The 14,003-nt window shown below is 39.4% G+C and overlaps 1 protein-coding gene across 3 annotated transcripts in view; it reads right to left on the bottom strand.

The window, feature by feature from the left end:
• The window catches only part of ANO10 (anoctamin 10), a 241,968-nt gene that overhangs the window by 183,961 nt on the left and 44,004 nt on the right, over positions 1 to 14,003 (bottom strand). For all 3 annotated transcript variants that reach the window (XM_082412869.1, XM_082412870.1, XM_082412871.1), the window contains exons 9-10: positions 13,303 to 13,485; positions 1,872 to 2,063 (exon numbers count right to left, since the gene is read on the bottom strand). In XM_082412869.1, coding sequence (XP_082268995.1) covers positions 1,872 to 2,063; positions 13,303 to 13,485 — 375 coding nt within the window. The remainder of the gene's footprint in view (positions 1 to 1,871; positions 2,064 to 13,302; positions 13,486 to 14,003) is intronic.

The raw sequence follows: 14,003 nt of genomic DNA, 5'->3' as shown, positions 1-14,003 counted from the left end.
CTTTATTACTCCCCATTTATAATACAACTGTCATAATATTTTTTCTACATATACTTAGAACCATTAAATAGTGTTGTATTTTTTGGTTTCAACTGTCAAACATAACTTTAAAAACTCAGGAGTAGAAGGAAAATATATTGTTTTTACTTGTGTTTTTGTTTACCATGTTTTTGCTTCCTGACATTGTCCCTTTATCATTTCCTCAGTTTACAGAACTTTTAGCCATTCTTTTAGGATAGGTCTGCTAGCAAAAAATTCTCTTACTTTTCCTTCATTTGAGAGTGTCTTGATTTCCCCTTCCTTCCCAAAGGATATTTTCTCTGAATATAGGATTCTGTATTGACAGTATTTTTTAGCCTTGGAAAATACTGTGCCACTTTCTTCTGGCCTCCATTATTTCTGATGAGAAACTGGCTGTCATTCTAATTGTTTTTCCCCTATAGGTAAGATGCCATTTCTCTCTTAGTGCTTTCAAGATTTTTTTTCCTTGTCTTTAGTTTTCAGATGTTTAATTATGATGTGTTTTGGCATGAACTTCTTTGTTTGGGGTTCACTTGGCTTCTTGAACCTATAGTTTTAGGTCTCTTGCCAAGTTTGAAAAGTTTTGGCCATTATTACTTCAAGTGCCTTTTCAGCCCTTCCTTCTTCCTCCTTTCCTTCTTGGACTCCAATAACAGGAATGTTAGATTTTGTTGTTGTTGTTATAGTCACACAGGTCTCTGAGGCTATATTTACTTCTTCAGTCTATTTTCTCTCTGTTGTTCAGATCAGGTAATTTCTATTTTTCTATTTTCCAGTCCCTGCTTCTTTCCCCTATCCCTTCCATTCCACTATTGCACCCATTCACTGAGCTTTTTATTTATTATATTTTCAACTTCTAAAATGTCCATTTGAGTCTCCTTTGTGTCTATTTCTTTGCTGAGACGTTCTAATTCTATTTTTTCATCTGTTTTAGGTGTGTTTGTAATTGCTTGTTGAAGCATTTTTATTGTGACTGCTTTAAAATCTTTGTCCAGTATTTCCAACATGTGTGTGTCATCCTGGTGGTGGCATCTGCTGATTGCCTTTTTTTCATTCAGTTTGGTATCATCCTGGTTCTTGGTATAATGAGTGATTTTTTTAATAAAAACCTTGATACTTTAGGTGTTATAAGACTCCAGATTTTGTATAACCTTTTGTTTTAGTTGGTTCCTCTGATACCACTCCAGCAGGGGACAATATCTTGTCACTAGCAGGTAGAGGCAGAAGTCCAGGTCCTCCACCTGGACACCACTGACACCCAAGGTGGGAAGTGGGGTCCTTATTATTGCTGGAGAGGGGCCAGAGTTCTGGCTTCCCACTAGACTACCACTAATACCTCCTTTGACAGAGGGGTACAAGTCCCTCCTTTGTGCACTCATGTGGCCTCTAGGGTGGTATTAAAAGTCCTGACTCTCCACTGGGCTTTCTCTGAGATCACCCTAGCAGGGATCTGAAAGGGAATCTCATTACTGCCAGGTAGCAGTGGAAGTGGAAGTCCAGGCTCCCCAGTAGAAGTCCAGTGTCAGTGATTTCCACTGACACTGCAGTGGGGAGGGCCTCATTAGTACCAGTGGGTGAGGCCCAGCTGACTACTCTCCAAGAAAACTGTCAAAGTTTCACATCTGAAAGGAGTCGTGGAGATTATAGCTCATCCCCGTCCCCAACTTTAAAAACAAGAAAAGCATGGCCCAGAGAAAGTTAATGACCACCTGAAGTTACACAGCTAGTTTGTGGCATGGCAAGGATAAAAATCCAGTTTTCCCAAATCTCTCCATAGAGCTTTTTTTTTTTAAATCACAATGCCTCATTTTGTTTTTTTTTAAAGAAATAATTTTTTCTCAAATAATTACCTGCCATACGCCAATACTGGCTGAAGGTTCTGAGAATGGGCGTTTGAAGACCCTGCACATTTTTAAGGCATCTGAATTAACTTCGGTGAGATTATTTAGCACAGCAAAGGCAGCTGCCAGTGGGTAAACACAGGAGAAAAGGCTCACATAACCAAACTGCAGGAATAACTCCAAGTAATCATCAAAGGTGCCCTGAACATGTAAAAAAGAAGAAAACAGGCATTGTTTTAATATCACTTAATAAGAATGGTGTTTTGCAATACTATTCAAGGCATGAGCATCTAAACAAAAAAAAAAAACTCAGAGTTTCTCCCAATTCTTTCTTCTCAACAACAGAATTTACTTAAATTCAAAGCCAACTTTATATTAAAGTCCCTGAAATGAAGAGTAAAAAAATGATTTAGCTGCTCATATCATGTCGAATCACTGGATTATTACATTTTTTTCCCTAAGGTAAATAACAGCAAAGCTAAAGAAGTTTGCTCTTGACCAAGTAAAAAGAAATGATCCAGGATCATTATTAGAAATCTTACATGATGGTCCCTTCACATCATGGGTACCCCAGTGTCTCAGTCCCTGACTCTCCATTAAAAAACTGATGGTGGTGATGCCAGCGAAACGGGCAGAGTAAGAACCTCCAGAAGTTTACACCTCCATAAAAGCAAACAACAACAACAAATGACAAAATCTGTCAAAATCAACTTTTTCAGTACTCTGGAAATTAACTAAAGGTTTGCAGCATTCGGGGCAGCATTTAGTCAAGAATAACAGCTCAACCTTGTGGCATTTTAACTTACTCTAGTTTCATATCCTGCTCCCCAGTTCTGCAGCAGCCTCGAAAAATAATAGCATGCATTCCTGTGCCAGAGGGAGGAGAGTGGGGCTACAGATCTTTGAAAGCCTCATTCCCAAAGGGAAATCATTACCTGACCTGGCTCTAGAAGACCCCACTCAAAGGCTTGTCTCTATTTAACTGCACAGAGTCTTCCAAGTGCTAAAGGCTCCTCCCCCAGGGATGTTAATTGAATGCTTTAACATCAGTCTGCCTGAGGTAAAGGGTAGCAGCTGGGGCAAACAACAGACTAGTCAGGGAGCCCAAAAGAAAAGGCTGAAGAATGAGATATCCACAGGGGGTTTGCAAAGCTCCCACATTTTACTGGGAATTGAGAAGATGAGGCACATGCAGAGGATCACACATAAGCTTAGCAAAGATCTGAGAAAGGTCTAAGATCTCACCTCTGACTGACCCTGAGGCTCTGCACAAGCAGAAAGTGAATGCTAGGGCAGAATTTTAAACTTCCTGGTTAAACTTCCTGGCCTAGTATTGAAGGCATGCCCTAACACAATAACAAAGACCTAACAGACATGTATAAAACACTCAATCCAATAGCAGAATACTCATTCTTCTCAAGTGTACATGGAACATTTTCCAGGATAGATAATATGTTAGGCCATAAAACACTTCTCAACAAATTTAAAAGGCTTAAAAATCATACAAAGTATCTTCTCTGACCACAATGGAATAAAATTGGAAATCAATAACAGAAGGAAATTTCGGAAATTCACATACTATGTGAAAACTGAGCAACATACTCCTAAAAAAAACCAATGAGTTAAAGAAGAAATCACAAGAAAAATTAGTAAATACTTTGAGGTGAATGAAATATACCAAAACTTAATAAGATATGGTGAAAGCAGTGCTCACAGGGAAATTTATGGCTGTAAATGCCTTTGTTAAAAAAGAAGAAAGATCTTAAAAAAACTGAAATTTTCATCTTAAGAAACCAGAAAAAGAAGAGTAATCTAAACCTAAAGCAAGCAGAAGGAAATAAATAATAAAGATTAGAGTGAAATAAATAAAATAGAGAATAGAAAAACAAAGAAGAGCAATGAAACCAGAAGTCGGTTTTTTGAAATGATCGAGATCAACAAAAAATGACAAACCATTACCTAAACTGTGCAAGAAACAAAGAAAGACTCAAATTACTAAAATCAGGAATGAAAGAAGGGACATTACTATTGACCTTTAGGGTCAGTAAGGGGAAGGGGAAGAATTATAAGTAAGAATTATGAACAATTTGAGATAGAAAGGAAGGGGCAGGGTGAAACCATTAAAAGAATGACACAACCATTAAGAGCAGGATATGACAAAAACTGGTTAGAACCTACTAGGCCCAAGATGGTGGAAGAGTCAACTTCCATAGACCTTGAGCCTCATTATACACTCACTGTAATACATTAGCATATGCTAAACAACACGCCCACAGGTGCCATGACAGTTCCAAGGCCACCCATAAAAGGCCAAAAAGTGGGCAGTGCCCCAACTCCTGGAAATCCTGCTGCTTCTCCAAGATAGCTAGAACATTCCTCCCACTCATTAGCCTATGAAATTTCCCAGCCCATGAAAACTAACCACCACCACAACTCAGGGCTGCTCTTGCCTTCTGAGACAGCCTACACTCTTGTCTATGGAGTGTATATCTCTCTAAATAAACCTGCTTTCAGTTTACTATGGCTCCCTCTTGAATTCTTTCCTGTGTGAAGCCAAGGACCCTTACTTGGCAGCCTGCCCCAGGGACTCACTCGAGACCTGGGACATGACAACAATTATATGCCAAAAATAACATTAAATAACCTTGATGAAATGAGTAAATTCTTAGAATGACACAAACTATCAAAAGTGACTCGAGAAGAAACAGAGCATCTAAACAGACCTAAAAAAGGTAAAAAAATTGAGTTAGCAATCAAAAACTTTGCACAAAGAAAAACCCAGGCCCAGACAGTTCACTTGTGAATTCTCTCAAACACTAGAAGAAGAATTAATACCAACTCTTCACAAAGTCTTCCAAAAAGAACAAGAGGAAGAAACACTTCCCAACTCATTCTGTGAAGCCAGTACAACCTCAACAGCAAAACCAGACAAAGACTTCATAAGAAAAATACAGACCAACACCCCTGAATAAAGATATAAAAATCCTCAACAAAATACTAGCAAGGTGGATCCAGCAGCAGAGTAAAAGGATTTTACACTGTGATCAAGTGGGATTTACCCCAGGATTGTAAGACTGGTTCAACATATAAATATCAGTCAATGTGATACACCACATTAACAGAATAGTTTTATTGGTATACATGTATGCATGTATAAATATATTTAATCACCTCAATAGACACAGGAAAAACAAAGTACAACACCCTTTCATGATAAAAACAGTCAACAAATCAGAGTAGTAAATCTTCCTGACCTTGGATTAGGCAATGGTTTCTCAGACGTGACACCAAAGGCACAAGTTACAAAAAAGAGAGAAATTGGACTTCACCAAAATTTAAAACTTATGTGGATCAAAGGACACCATCAAGAAAGTAAAAAGATAAACAACAGAATGGGAAGAAATATTTGCAAATCATATATCTGATAAGAAATGTATATTCAGAATATATGAAGAACCCTTGCAACTCAATAACAAAAGGGCAGATGACCCAATTTAAAAATGGGAAAAGAATGTGAATATATATTTCCCCAAAGAAGAGATACAAACGGCCAAAAATCACATGAAAAGATGATCAATATATTTAGACATTAGGAAAATCCAAAGCAAACCCACAATGAAATACTACTTTACACCTACTAGGATAGCTATCATTTAAAAAAAAAAAAAAAAAAAAGTGAGGCTGTGGGAAAAAATGGGACCCCACTCATGGCTGGTTGGAATATAGAATTACCACTACTTTTGGAAATAGTCTGGCAGTTCCTTAAAGTTAAACGTTGAGTTAACGTATGACCTAGCATATGGCAACATGTGTTCATACAAGAACTTGCACAAAAATGTTCACAATAGCATTATTCATAATAGCCAAAAAGTGGAAACAATCCAAATGTCTACCAGCTGATTAATGGATAAACAATACGTAGTATATCCATACAATGGAATATTATTCAACCACAAAAACAGGAATGGGATACTGGTACACGGTACAGCGTGAATAAATGTTAAAAGCATTATGCTTAGTGAAAGAAGCCAGACACAAAAGGTCACCTATTACATGATTTCATTTATATGAAATGCAGAGAATAGGTAAATCCACAATAACAGAATGTAGATTAGTGGTTGCCAGACTGGGGGAAGATGTTACGGCTAATGGGTATGGGGGGTTTGGGGGTCGATGATGAAAATGTTCTGGAATTAGATAGTGGTGATGATTGTACCACCTTGTGAATTTACTAAAAACCTCTAAATTGTACATTTTTAAATGGTTAATTTTATGGTATGTGAATTATTACCTCAACTTTTTAAAGAAGTTAAAAAAAAAAGCTGTTAGTAACAAGGAAGCTCCCCAGAATTACCCTAGTAGAAGCAGCAGACACATCACAGAGGCAAAAAAAAAAAAGGAGTCCACAGCAGAAAAGGGGGAAACCAGGAAAGCATGACAAAATCCCTCTGAAACTATATTTAGAAACTTTTCTGGGGCTTCCCTGGTGGCGCAGTGGTTGAGAATCTGCCTGCTAATGCAGGGGACATGGGTTCGAGCCCTGGTCTGGGAAGATCCCACATGCCATGGAGCAACTAGGCCCGTGAGCCACAACTACTGAGCCTGCGTGTCTGGAGCCTGTGCTCCGCAACAAGAGAGGCCGCAATAGTGAGAGGCCCGCGCAGCGCGATGAAGAGTGGCCCCCGCTTGCCACAACTAGAGAAAGCCCTTGCACAGAAACGAAGACCCAACACAGCCAAAAATAAAAAAAATAAAAAACTTTAAAAAAAAATTTTTTTTAAATAAATAAATAAATAAAACTTTCCTGATATGCTTTAAAAGGTTTAGTCCAAAGGAAGAAAGGAGCAAAAGTCATTACATACCCTTGATTTGCGGGTAAGAGATATAAATGGTAAGAGGTGAGTTATTTCGTGATCTTTAATAACTGGAAAAAGGCGCCTGCATTGAAATGGGATGCCTGGTCATTGGTGACTCTGACTTGTCACCTGAGTAACATCACCACGCCCTGACTGGACCCAACGGCCTGCTGCTCACCTCCTGATCCGAGAGGGGCTGAGCAGCACCCTATGTGGTGCAGTGATTGGGTGAGGGAGCCACAGGCACCCGTTTCCAGCATCCTCAGGCGCTCTCATGATCATCCAGGGCACATACAACAACAGTTTCAGTTTAAGAAAACTATTCATCATAATATTTTAAAGCAACATGAAACACGAATATTTTAAATTAATAATTATAATTATCATTGCTGCATCTCAGAGTCAGTCTTTCACCAAGATATGCATATTAGGCTCAGTAGCTGAGAGCTTTAGTATAAGTCAGATTCTACTTCTAGTTGGTTTCTTTTTTTATTTTATATTTTACCAAAATAGAAAACACTCAAACATAATTACAGAGTACTGGGGATGGCAGGAAGTGCTTCTTCCAGATGCTCTGGATATTTGGATGAAGTATGAACCCAGGGATTTTGAGTGAGTTTCACTGGCTGTTTGCAAGGCTTGCCAAAGAGCAATGCCAAACACATGTGCTTTGGGAGCTGGCAGGTTGACGCTCAGCTGGGGATTCAGTGGTGAGCAGTTTCTAAACAACTCTTTGGTTGCATTTGGCTCTAAAAAGAATTTCCTTATGTGTGCTGCAGCATACGGATGTGGTTTTTAAATATGCCCAGCAATACAGCATTGATTTACTTCTCTGAAGAGTGAAGAAATCAACAGTGAAAATCTTAGCAATCAAGCCATTTTTACCACAATTCGATCTTAAGAAATCCTGATAGCCTATGCTCAGCTTTCAAAATTGTGTTGTTTCAGCTCGTAAAATAAAAGGGTGAGCCTCTGCAGAGATGTGTAGACAGTTTCTCTCAGATGTACCGGGTGCAGCCTCCAGAAGCCACGCAAAGGTCTTCCTGGCCTTTTTAGCATCCAGCACCCAGGGAGCCCCTCCCCCCCATTCTGTGTTCCCATCTCACGAGCGGATTCGGAGTGTAGGATTTACATGGTAATTCTATCAGTACTTTCACACTTCTGAGCACTTTGGGGTCAGTCAATTCAGCAAACCAGGGACGTAATCCAACAGCAAGAAGGAAAAAAATAATGCAATTTTAACAAAGTAAACAATCACATACTAAAAAACACATTAAACAAGACACTCTACCCCATTAGCCGCAAGTTAGAAAACACCAACTTACTAAGACGATTCTAAGAATGTATGAACACAAAGTTTCAGGCTCCAGGGGATCCATCCCACTGGCCCCTCGCACCATCCCTGGAGAAACATCACGTCTCAGAGCTCCGCATGCTGAGCGTGTGAGGAGGATAAAGTACAGGGTGAGGGCAGCAAGCAGCACACAGACAGCAGGGGCTGGGCTGCTCTTTTCCTAAAACTGTTCTTTATGCAACATTACACTGAACACCCGCTCAACACCAGGCTCTGCATTAGCAACAGAGTTTGCACGATAAATAACACAGGGACCCTATCCCAGTGACTGAGAAAGGAAAATTACTAGCAAATGGCACAAACCCTAAACAAAGTATTAGCATATTCAACATAACAATGTAGATAAAAAAATACTGAACAAGTGAAGTTAATCATTTAAATGCAAACATGGTGTTCCATTAGGAAACTTACAAATATAAATGAAAATATTAATTAAAGGAGAAAACATGATGATCACAACAGAAGCAAAAAAAATATTTTTTGATAAAATTCAACGTCATCCACAATAAAAACTCTTCCCAAATAAGGAAGAGAAAAAAAACATTCTTAAACTGATAAAAAGTTACCTACCAAAAACACAGAACAAACATAACACTCAACGGTTAGAAAAAAAAAAAATCAGGAACAAGATAAAGATTCCTGTTATAACTACTTCTGTCCAAATTGTATTGAACATATTAGTGAGCCAAATAAATAAATAATAAAAAGTATAAGGACTGCAGGAAGAAACAAAGTGGCCATTAGTGAATGGGGTGGGGAAGGGAAGGACTGAGAGTTTGGGATTAGCAGACGCAAACTATTACATATAGGATGGATAAACAACAAGGTCCCACTGTGTGGCATAGGGAACTATATTCAATATCCTGTGATAAACCATAATGGAAAAGAATATGAAAAAGAATATATATATATATATATATATATATATATATATATATATATATATATAACTGAATCACTTTGCTATACAGCAGAGATTAACACAACATTGTAGATCAACTATACTTCAATAAAATTAAAATTAAAATTAAAAATCAGCCTTTTTTGGCCACACCACGTAGCATGCAAGATCTTAGTTCTCCGACCAGGGATTGAATCCGCGCCCCCTGCAGTGGAAGCACAGAGTCTTAACCACCGGACCACCAGGGAAATCCCTAGCCATTATTCATTTGTAGGTGAAATAACTGTCTACATAGAAAACCTAATAAAATCCAAAAAAACAGGAGAATTCAGCAGAGTTTCTGGATAAAAAATACAAAACCCAACAGCATTCCTATATGCCAGCAACAAACGATTAGAAACTATTTTTAAAGAGCTACCATTTATAGGGAATAGGATAGTCTCAAAGAATCTACCACAGATAACCTATTCAACACAAAGTGAAAAAGAACCTTTGCAAACTGTCAGTAATCCAGTCAATCACGTGATCTAACAAGGCAGCCCCACACAAGGGTCAACCTGCCATCAATGCCTCCTGATGGGGTACAATGGAGGTATACCTCCAAAACTGCTGAACTTGAGTCTTAGGGAGTAACAACTGGGACAAATCCGCTTCACAAAAGCTAACGCTCTGAAAAACAAAAAGGAGTGGGAATTATTCTAGATCTGCAGTTTTCAAACTTTCAGGTCTCCAAAGCCCTAAACTCTTTAAAATCACTGAGGGCACCAAAGACTTTTTGTTCAAGGGAGTTATTATACCTAGTGTTATTTACTGTGTTAGAAATTAAAACTCAGAACTTAAAAAATATTTCCCATTGATTCATTTCAATAATAAAAAGCATATTAACATTAATAAAGTATTGTTTGAAAAATCATTACATTTTCCAAAACAAAAAATGTCTGGTGCGGAGAGTGGCGCTCAATTACGTTTTTGGCAAACCTCTTCAATGTCTAGCTCACTAGAGGGCAGCTCATTTGCTGTGTGGCGACATGCTGTTCTAGTTGGAATACTGATCATGAAAATTCAGCCTCAGCAGCTATGCAGTTGCACGTGAACTGTTCCCAGGAACGGAACAGCAGTGCACAGTGAGATCAGAGGGGCTATACAGCCCTGGCCCTGTGGCTGGAGGAACAGGGTCGGGAGACCCCAGTGGATCACCCCTAGTGGAGACATTATGGAGAATGTCTTTTTCTTTATACTCTGTCCTACATTTTCCAAGTTTTCTACAGTAAGTAAGCAAGTATGACTTTTTAGAATCAAGTTTTTTAAGTCTCAAACTGCTTTTCCCCAAAGCTTGGCAACATTGTTTTAGATTCATATATAGCACTCAGGATGAGATTACAGAAAATACAATTTTAAGCTCATTGGCTTCACTGAGGAGAAAAATATACCCGGAGGGAAGGATGAGTGCATAGCAAACGACGATCTAGAACAAATGAGCCCCCAAAGCATCTCCCCCTTTCCAAATATATGGGGAGAATTGAAATAGAAAATACCTGATGTCATTTCCACGAAGAGAGTAAAGGAGGAACTTGTAGGAGATGAGGAGGGAAAAACAGTCAGATAACACGGGTCCCTGCAAGCAAGTTAAGTTACTAAGGAGAGGCACTCACTGTTAACCCCAGCATTCACACACAGACCCAAGGCCTGCGAGAGAAATTAGTATACTATTTCCTTAACTTCCTATCAGAGAGCCCGTGCTGAATAATAGACTCTGAAGAGAAAAGCAAAGTCTTGAATCTTGTCTCTGATTTAGTCACCAGGTGATTAATAACACAGAGCTTCGGACTTCCCTGGTGGCGCAGTGGTTAAGAACACGCCTGCCAACACAGGGGACACGGGTTCGAGCCCTGGTCCGGGAAGATCCCACATGCCGTGGAGCGACTAAGCCTGTGCGCCACAACTACTGAGCCTGCGCTCTAGACCCCGCGAGCCACAACTGCTGAGCCCACACACCTAGAACCCGTGCTCCGCAACAAGAGAAGCCACAGCAATGAGAAGCCCACGCACCACAACGAACAGTAGTCCCTGCTCGCCGCAACTAGAGAAAGCCTGCGCACAGCAATGAAGACCCAACCCAGCCAAATATAAATAAATAAAATTAATAAATTAAAAAAAATAACACAGAGCTTCATCTGCCTATTATTAACGTGAGAAAAGCAGTGCCTGCCTTACCTTCCTTCATAAACGTATTATCGGATATCATGAGATACCAAAAAGGAAAGATGTAAGATTTTGTCACCTTGTCAGCATACAGTTCTTAGATGAATTAAAACAGCTTTGAGAAGGGCATATTGTCTGTATTACTGTGTACCATTCGCTGAGCCTGAGGAAAGGGGGAGGAACTGGTCTGGAGAAGACTGCGAGCTTGGCTCTGGTCACTTTAGGGGACGATGCTGTCTGCCCAAACGATTCAGAGAAAAAGAAGAGCTGAGAGCGGGTTCTCATTGACCACGGGAAGAGAAGCAGGGACGTAGAGATGACAACATGGAGAAGAATTATTTCAAGAAATTGGCAGGGGCAGGAAAGAGACAGGACAAAAATAGCCGAGGACGTGAGGGGTTCACTTGGTTTGAAACAGGAAGGGGAGAAGGGGGAAGCAGGAAACACGGGAGCTCCAGGTGGGCCTGGGGCAATGAGAGAGGGGATGGAATAAAGCACTCGGGGGAAAGAATGGTGGTTTAGTTTCTGTGAGAAAATGAAGGGAAAAAATAAATATGGCCCAAAATACTAGCCCCCACAACAAGTGAGGAAAGGATTCTGACACTATGTGAATTAGACTGACTTGTAACCCACAGTAAGCCAGCACTCGACCAACGCAGGCAAGGCGGCTGCACATTGTGCCCAAGTGCTATTTTCTTTAACTCTTAACTGCCCGCGTGTGTGTTTCTCTGATACTTCATGTATAAACATAAAAAGTGCTGCTGGTCAAGATATGCTGTAAGTTTATACTTTGAATCATCTTCTCCCCCAAACACAGCAATAATAGAAAATGCTAGTACATATATGTTTATTTTAATCAAAAGAATATCACCACTCAAAAACAAAAAAAATCAGCTGCCCAAGCGAGAAATGGAACAAAGTGCAAGATAGTAATCAGAAGCCTGGCCAGGCTTCCGCCCACAGGCTGGCCACGGTGGCCAGGATCTGAATCCTTCGGGCAGGGGAACCAAGGGCACCCCACTCCTCTAGCATGTACCTGGAAGCAGGCTGTTTGAGCAAAACCACGGGTGAGAACACTGGTCCCCTACCCTTAAAGGAGCCTGAAAAAAGCCACAGCTGCTGCCCTGGAACTACAGCTTGTGTCAACAGCATGCTACCTGCTGGCTCTGCAGAATCTCCACCGTCATCACAAGATGGGATGCGAGCTCTGGGCTACAAACTCCTAGTTCTGGACGAGGGGGTGGGGCAGAGGGGACTGCAAAAATAAGACAGAGAAGCAAGCAGGGAGAGAGAGAGAGAATAAACTCCTGCTCAAGATAAACATACAAACTAAAATTCTTAGGCATACAAGAAAAACTATGAAAGTCAGCCAAGAAATTCAGGAATCAGGAGACTCATTCATTCATGATGAAAACCAAGACTATGAAAGTTTAACAATAATGGACCCTCACTAAAGGATCTATTTCACTAAGAAGAATATCACACCCAGAAGGAAGGGGCAGGATATAAAAATCAATGACCTAAAGCAAACATGACCCCAACACCTGACCCCCTCAAAAGAGATACACCGAATGTAGTCAGAACTCAGTAAACATTTGCTAAATACATGTTTAGGTTTAAGAACCTCCAATGACCTACTTGGAGTTCCTAAAAATAATTCAGAAATTCTGTCTTAAAAGAACTATTTTATATTTACTACAGCATTAAGTAATTTAAACTATATTATAAATTAATCTTCAGATTAGCATTCCATTCTTAGCGATGGGCTTCAATTTTTTCTTTGAGTTTAAAGTGTCCAGAGCAAACAATGGCTCCACGGCCATCTCACCTCTCCCTTGCTCTGCCGTCTATGAAACATTCCCACCACCCTCAGCAGAGCAGTCTCGTAATTCACTGGACTCATCCTTTGGATGTTAGGCGTAACTTCTGGTACAAGATAGCAGCATTTTGATACACAGTTCCATCTTTTTAATTTTAAAGTAGTTCATGGTAAGGAAACTGGCTGGAAAGCACTTACAAAATAGTCACAACTGAGACAATGAGTGGTTACTTATTTGTTGTATACAGTCTGCACACGACTGTTATTCACTTTCAATCAATGTTTAATTCAGCAATATTCAAACTTACCAAGTAAGTTCCCATTTCCTTTTCCAGAACGACCTGTTCATATAATGTAGCATCGATGTCTGCCTTTAAAGCTTGCACCTTCTTCTTTACCTTCACATGCTGCTTCTTTTGGAGCCAGTAAGGAAGAAGAGATTCTACAATTTGGTTAAAGATCTGGGAGGTAATCAGGAGAGTAGCCAAGCTCTAAAGAGAAGCACATAAATGATAGTTGGCAATGTGGCTTAACAAAACCAAAGCATGTGTATAATTATGCAGTAAAAAAAAAAAAGAATCTTCAACAAATAGTATACTATTATGTCATAAAAGCTAGTATTGGAAAAGCTAGGTGTTAGAATGATGTTTCTAATTTATTGTTTTTTCACAGGAAAGACAGACTAAAATACAAAAAGATTATAATACAATTAAGATTATAATAAAAAACTGGTTATGAGTCGGTAGGAGAACAAATTAACTTGAAATTGTGTTTTTTATTATCTCATCCTGGCTGCAACATGTGAGTCTAAATGATGTCACCAACTTTGAAAAAAGTTTAGCCACAACTTATTATTATAAAATTAATATATCCTCCCTCACTGTAGAAAAACTTAAAAGATAGAAAAAAAAGTCACCCTTAATTCCACAACCATGTCAGAACCACTACTAACATTCTAAATATTTTTTTTTTAATTAATTTATTTTTTGGCTGCACTGGGTCTTTGTTG

This window comes from Balaenoptera physalus (genome assembly GCF_965194825.1).
Source record: "Balaenoptera physalus genome assembly, chromosome: 11".
NCBI lineage: Eukaryota > Metazoa > Chordata > Mammalia > Artiodactyla > Balaenopteridae > Balaenoptera > Balaenoptera physalus.
This window is presented reverse-complemented; position numbering and strand designations above follow the sequence as displayed.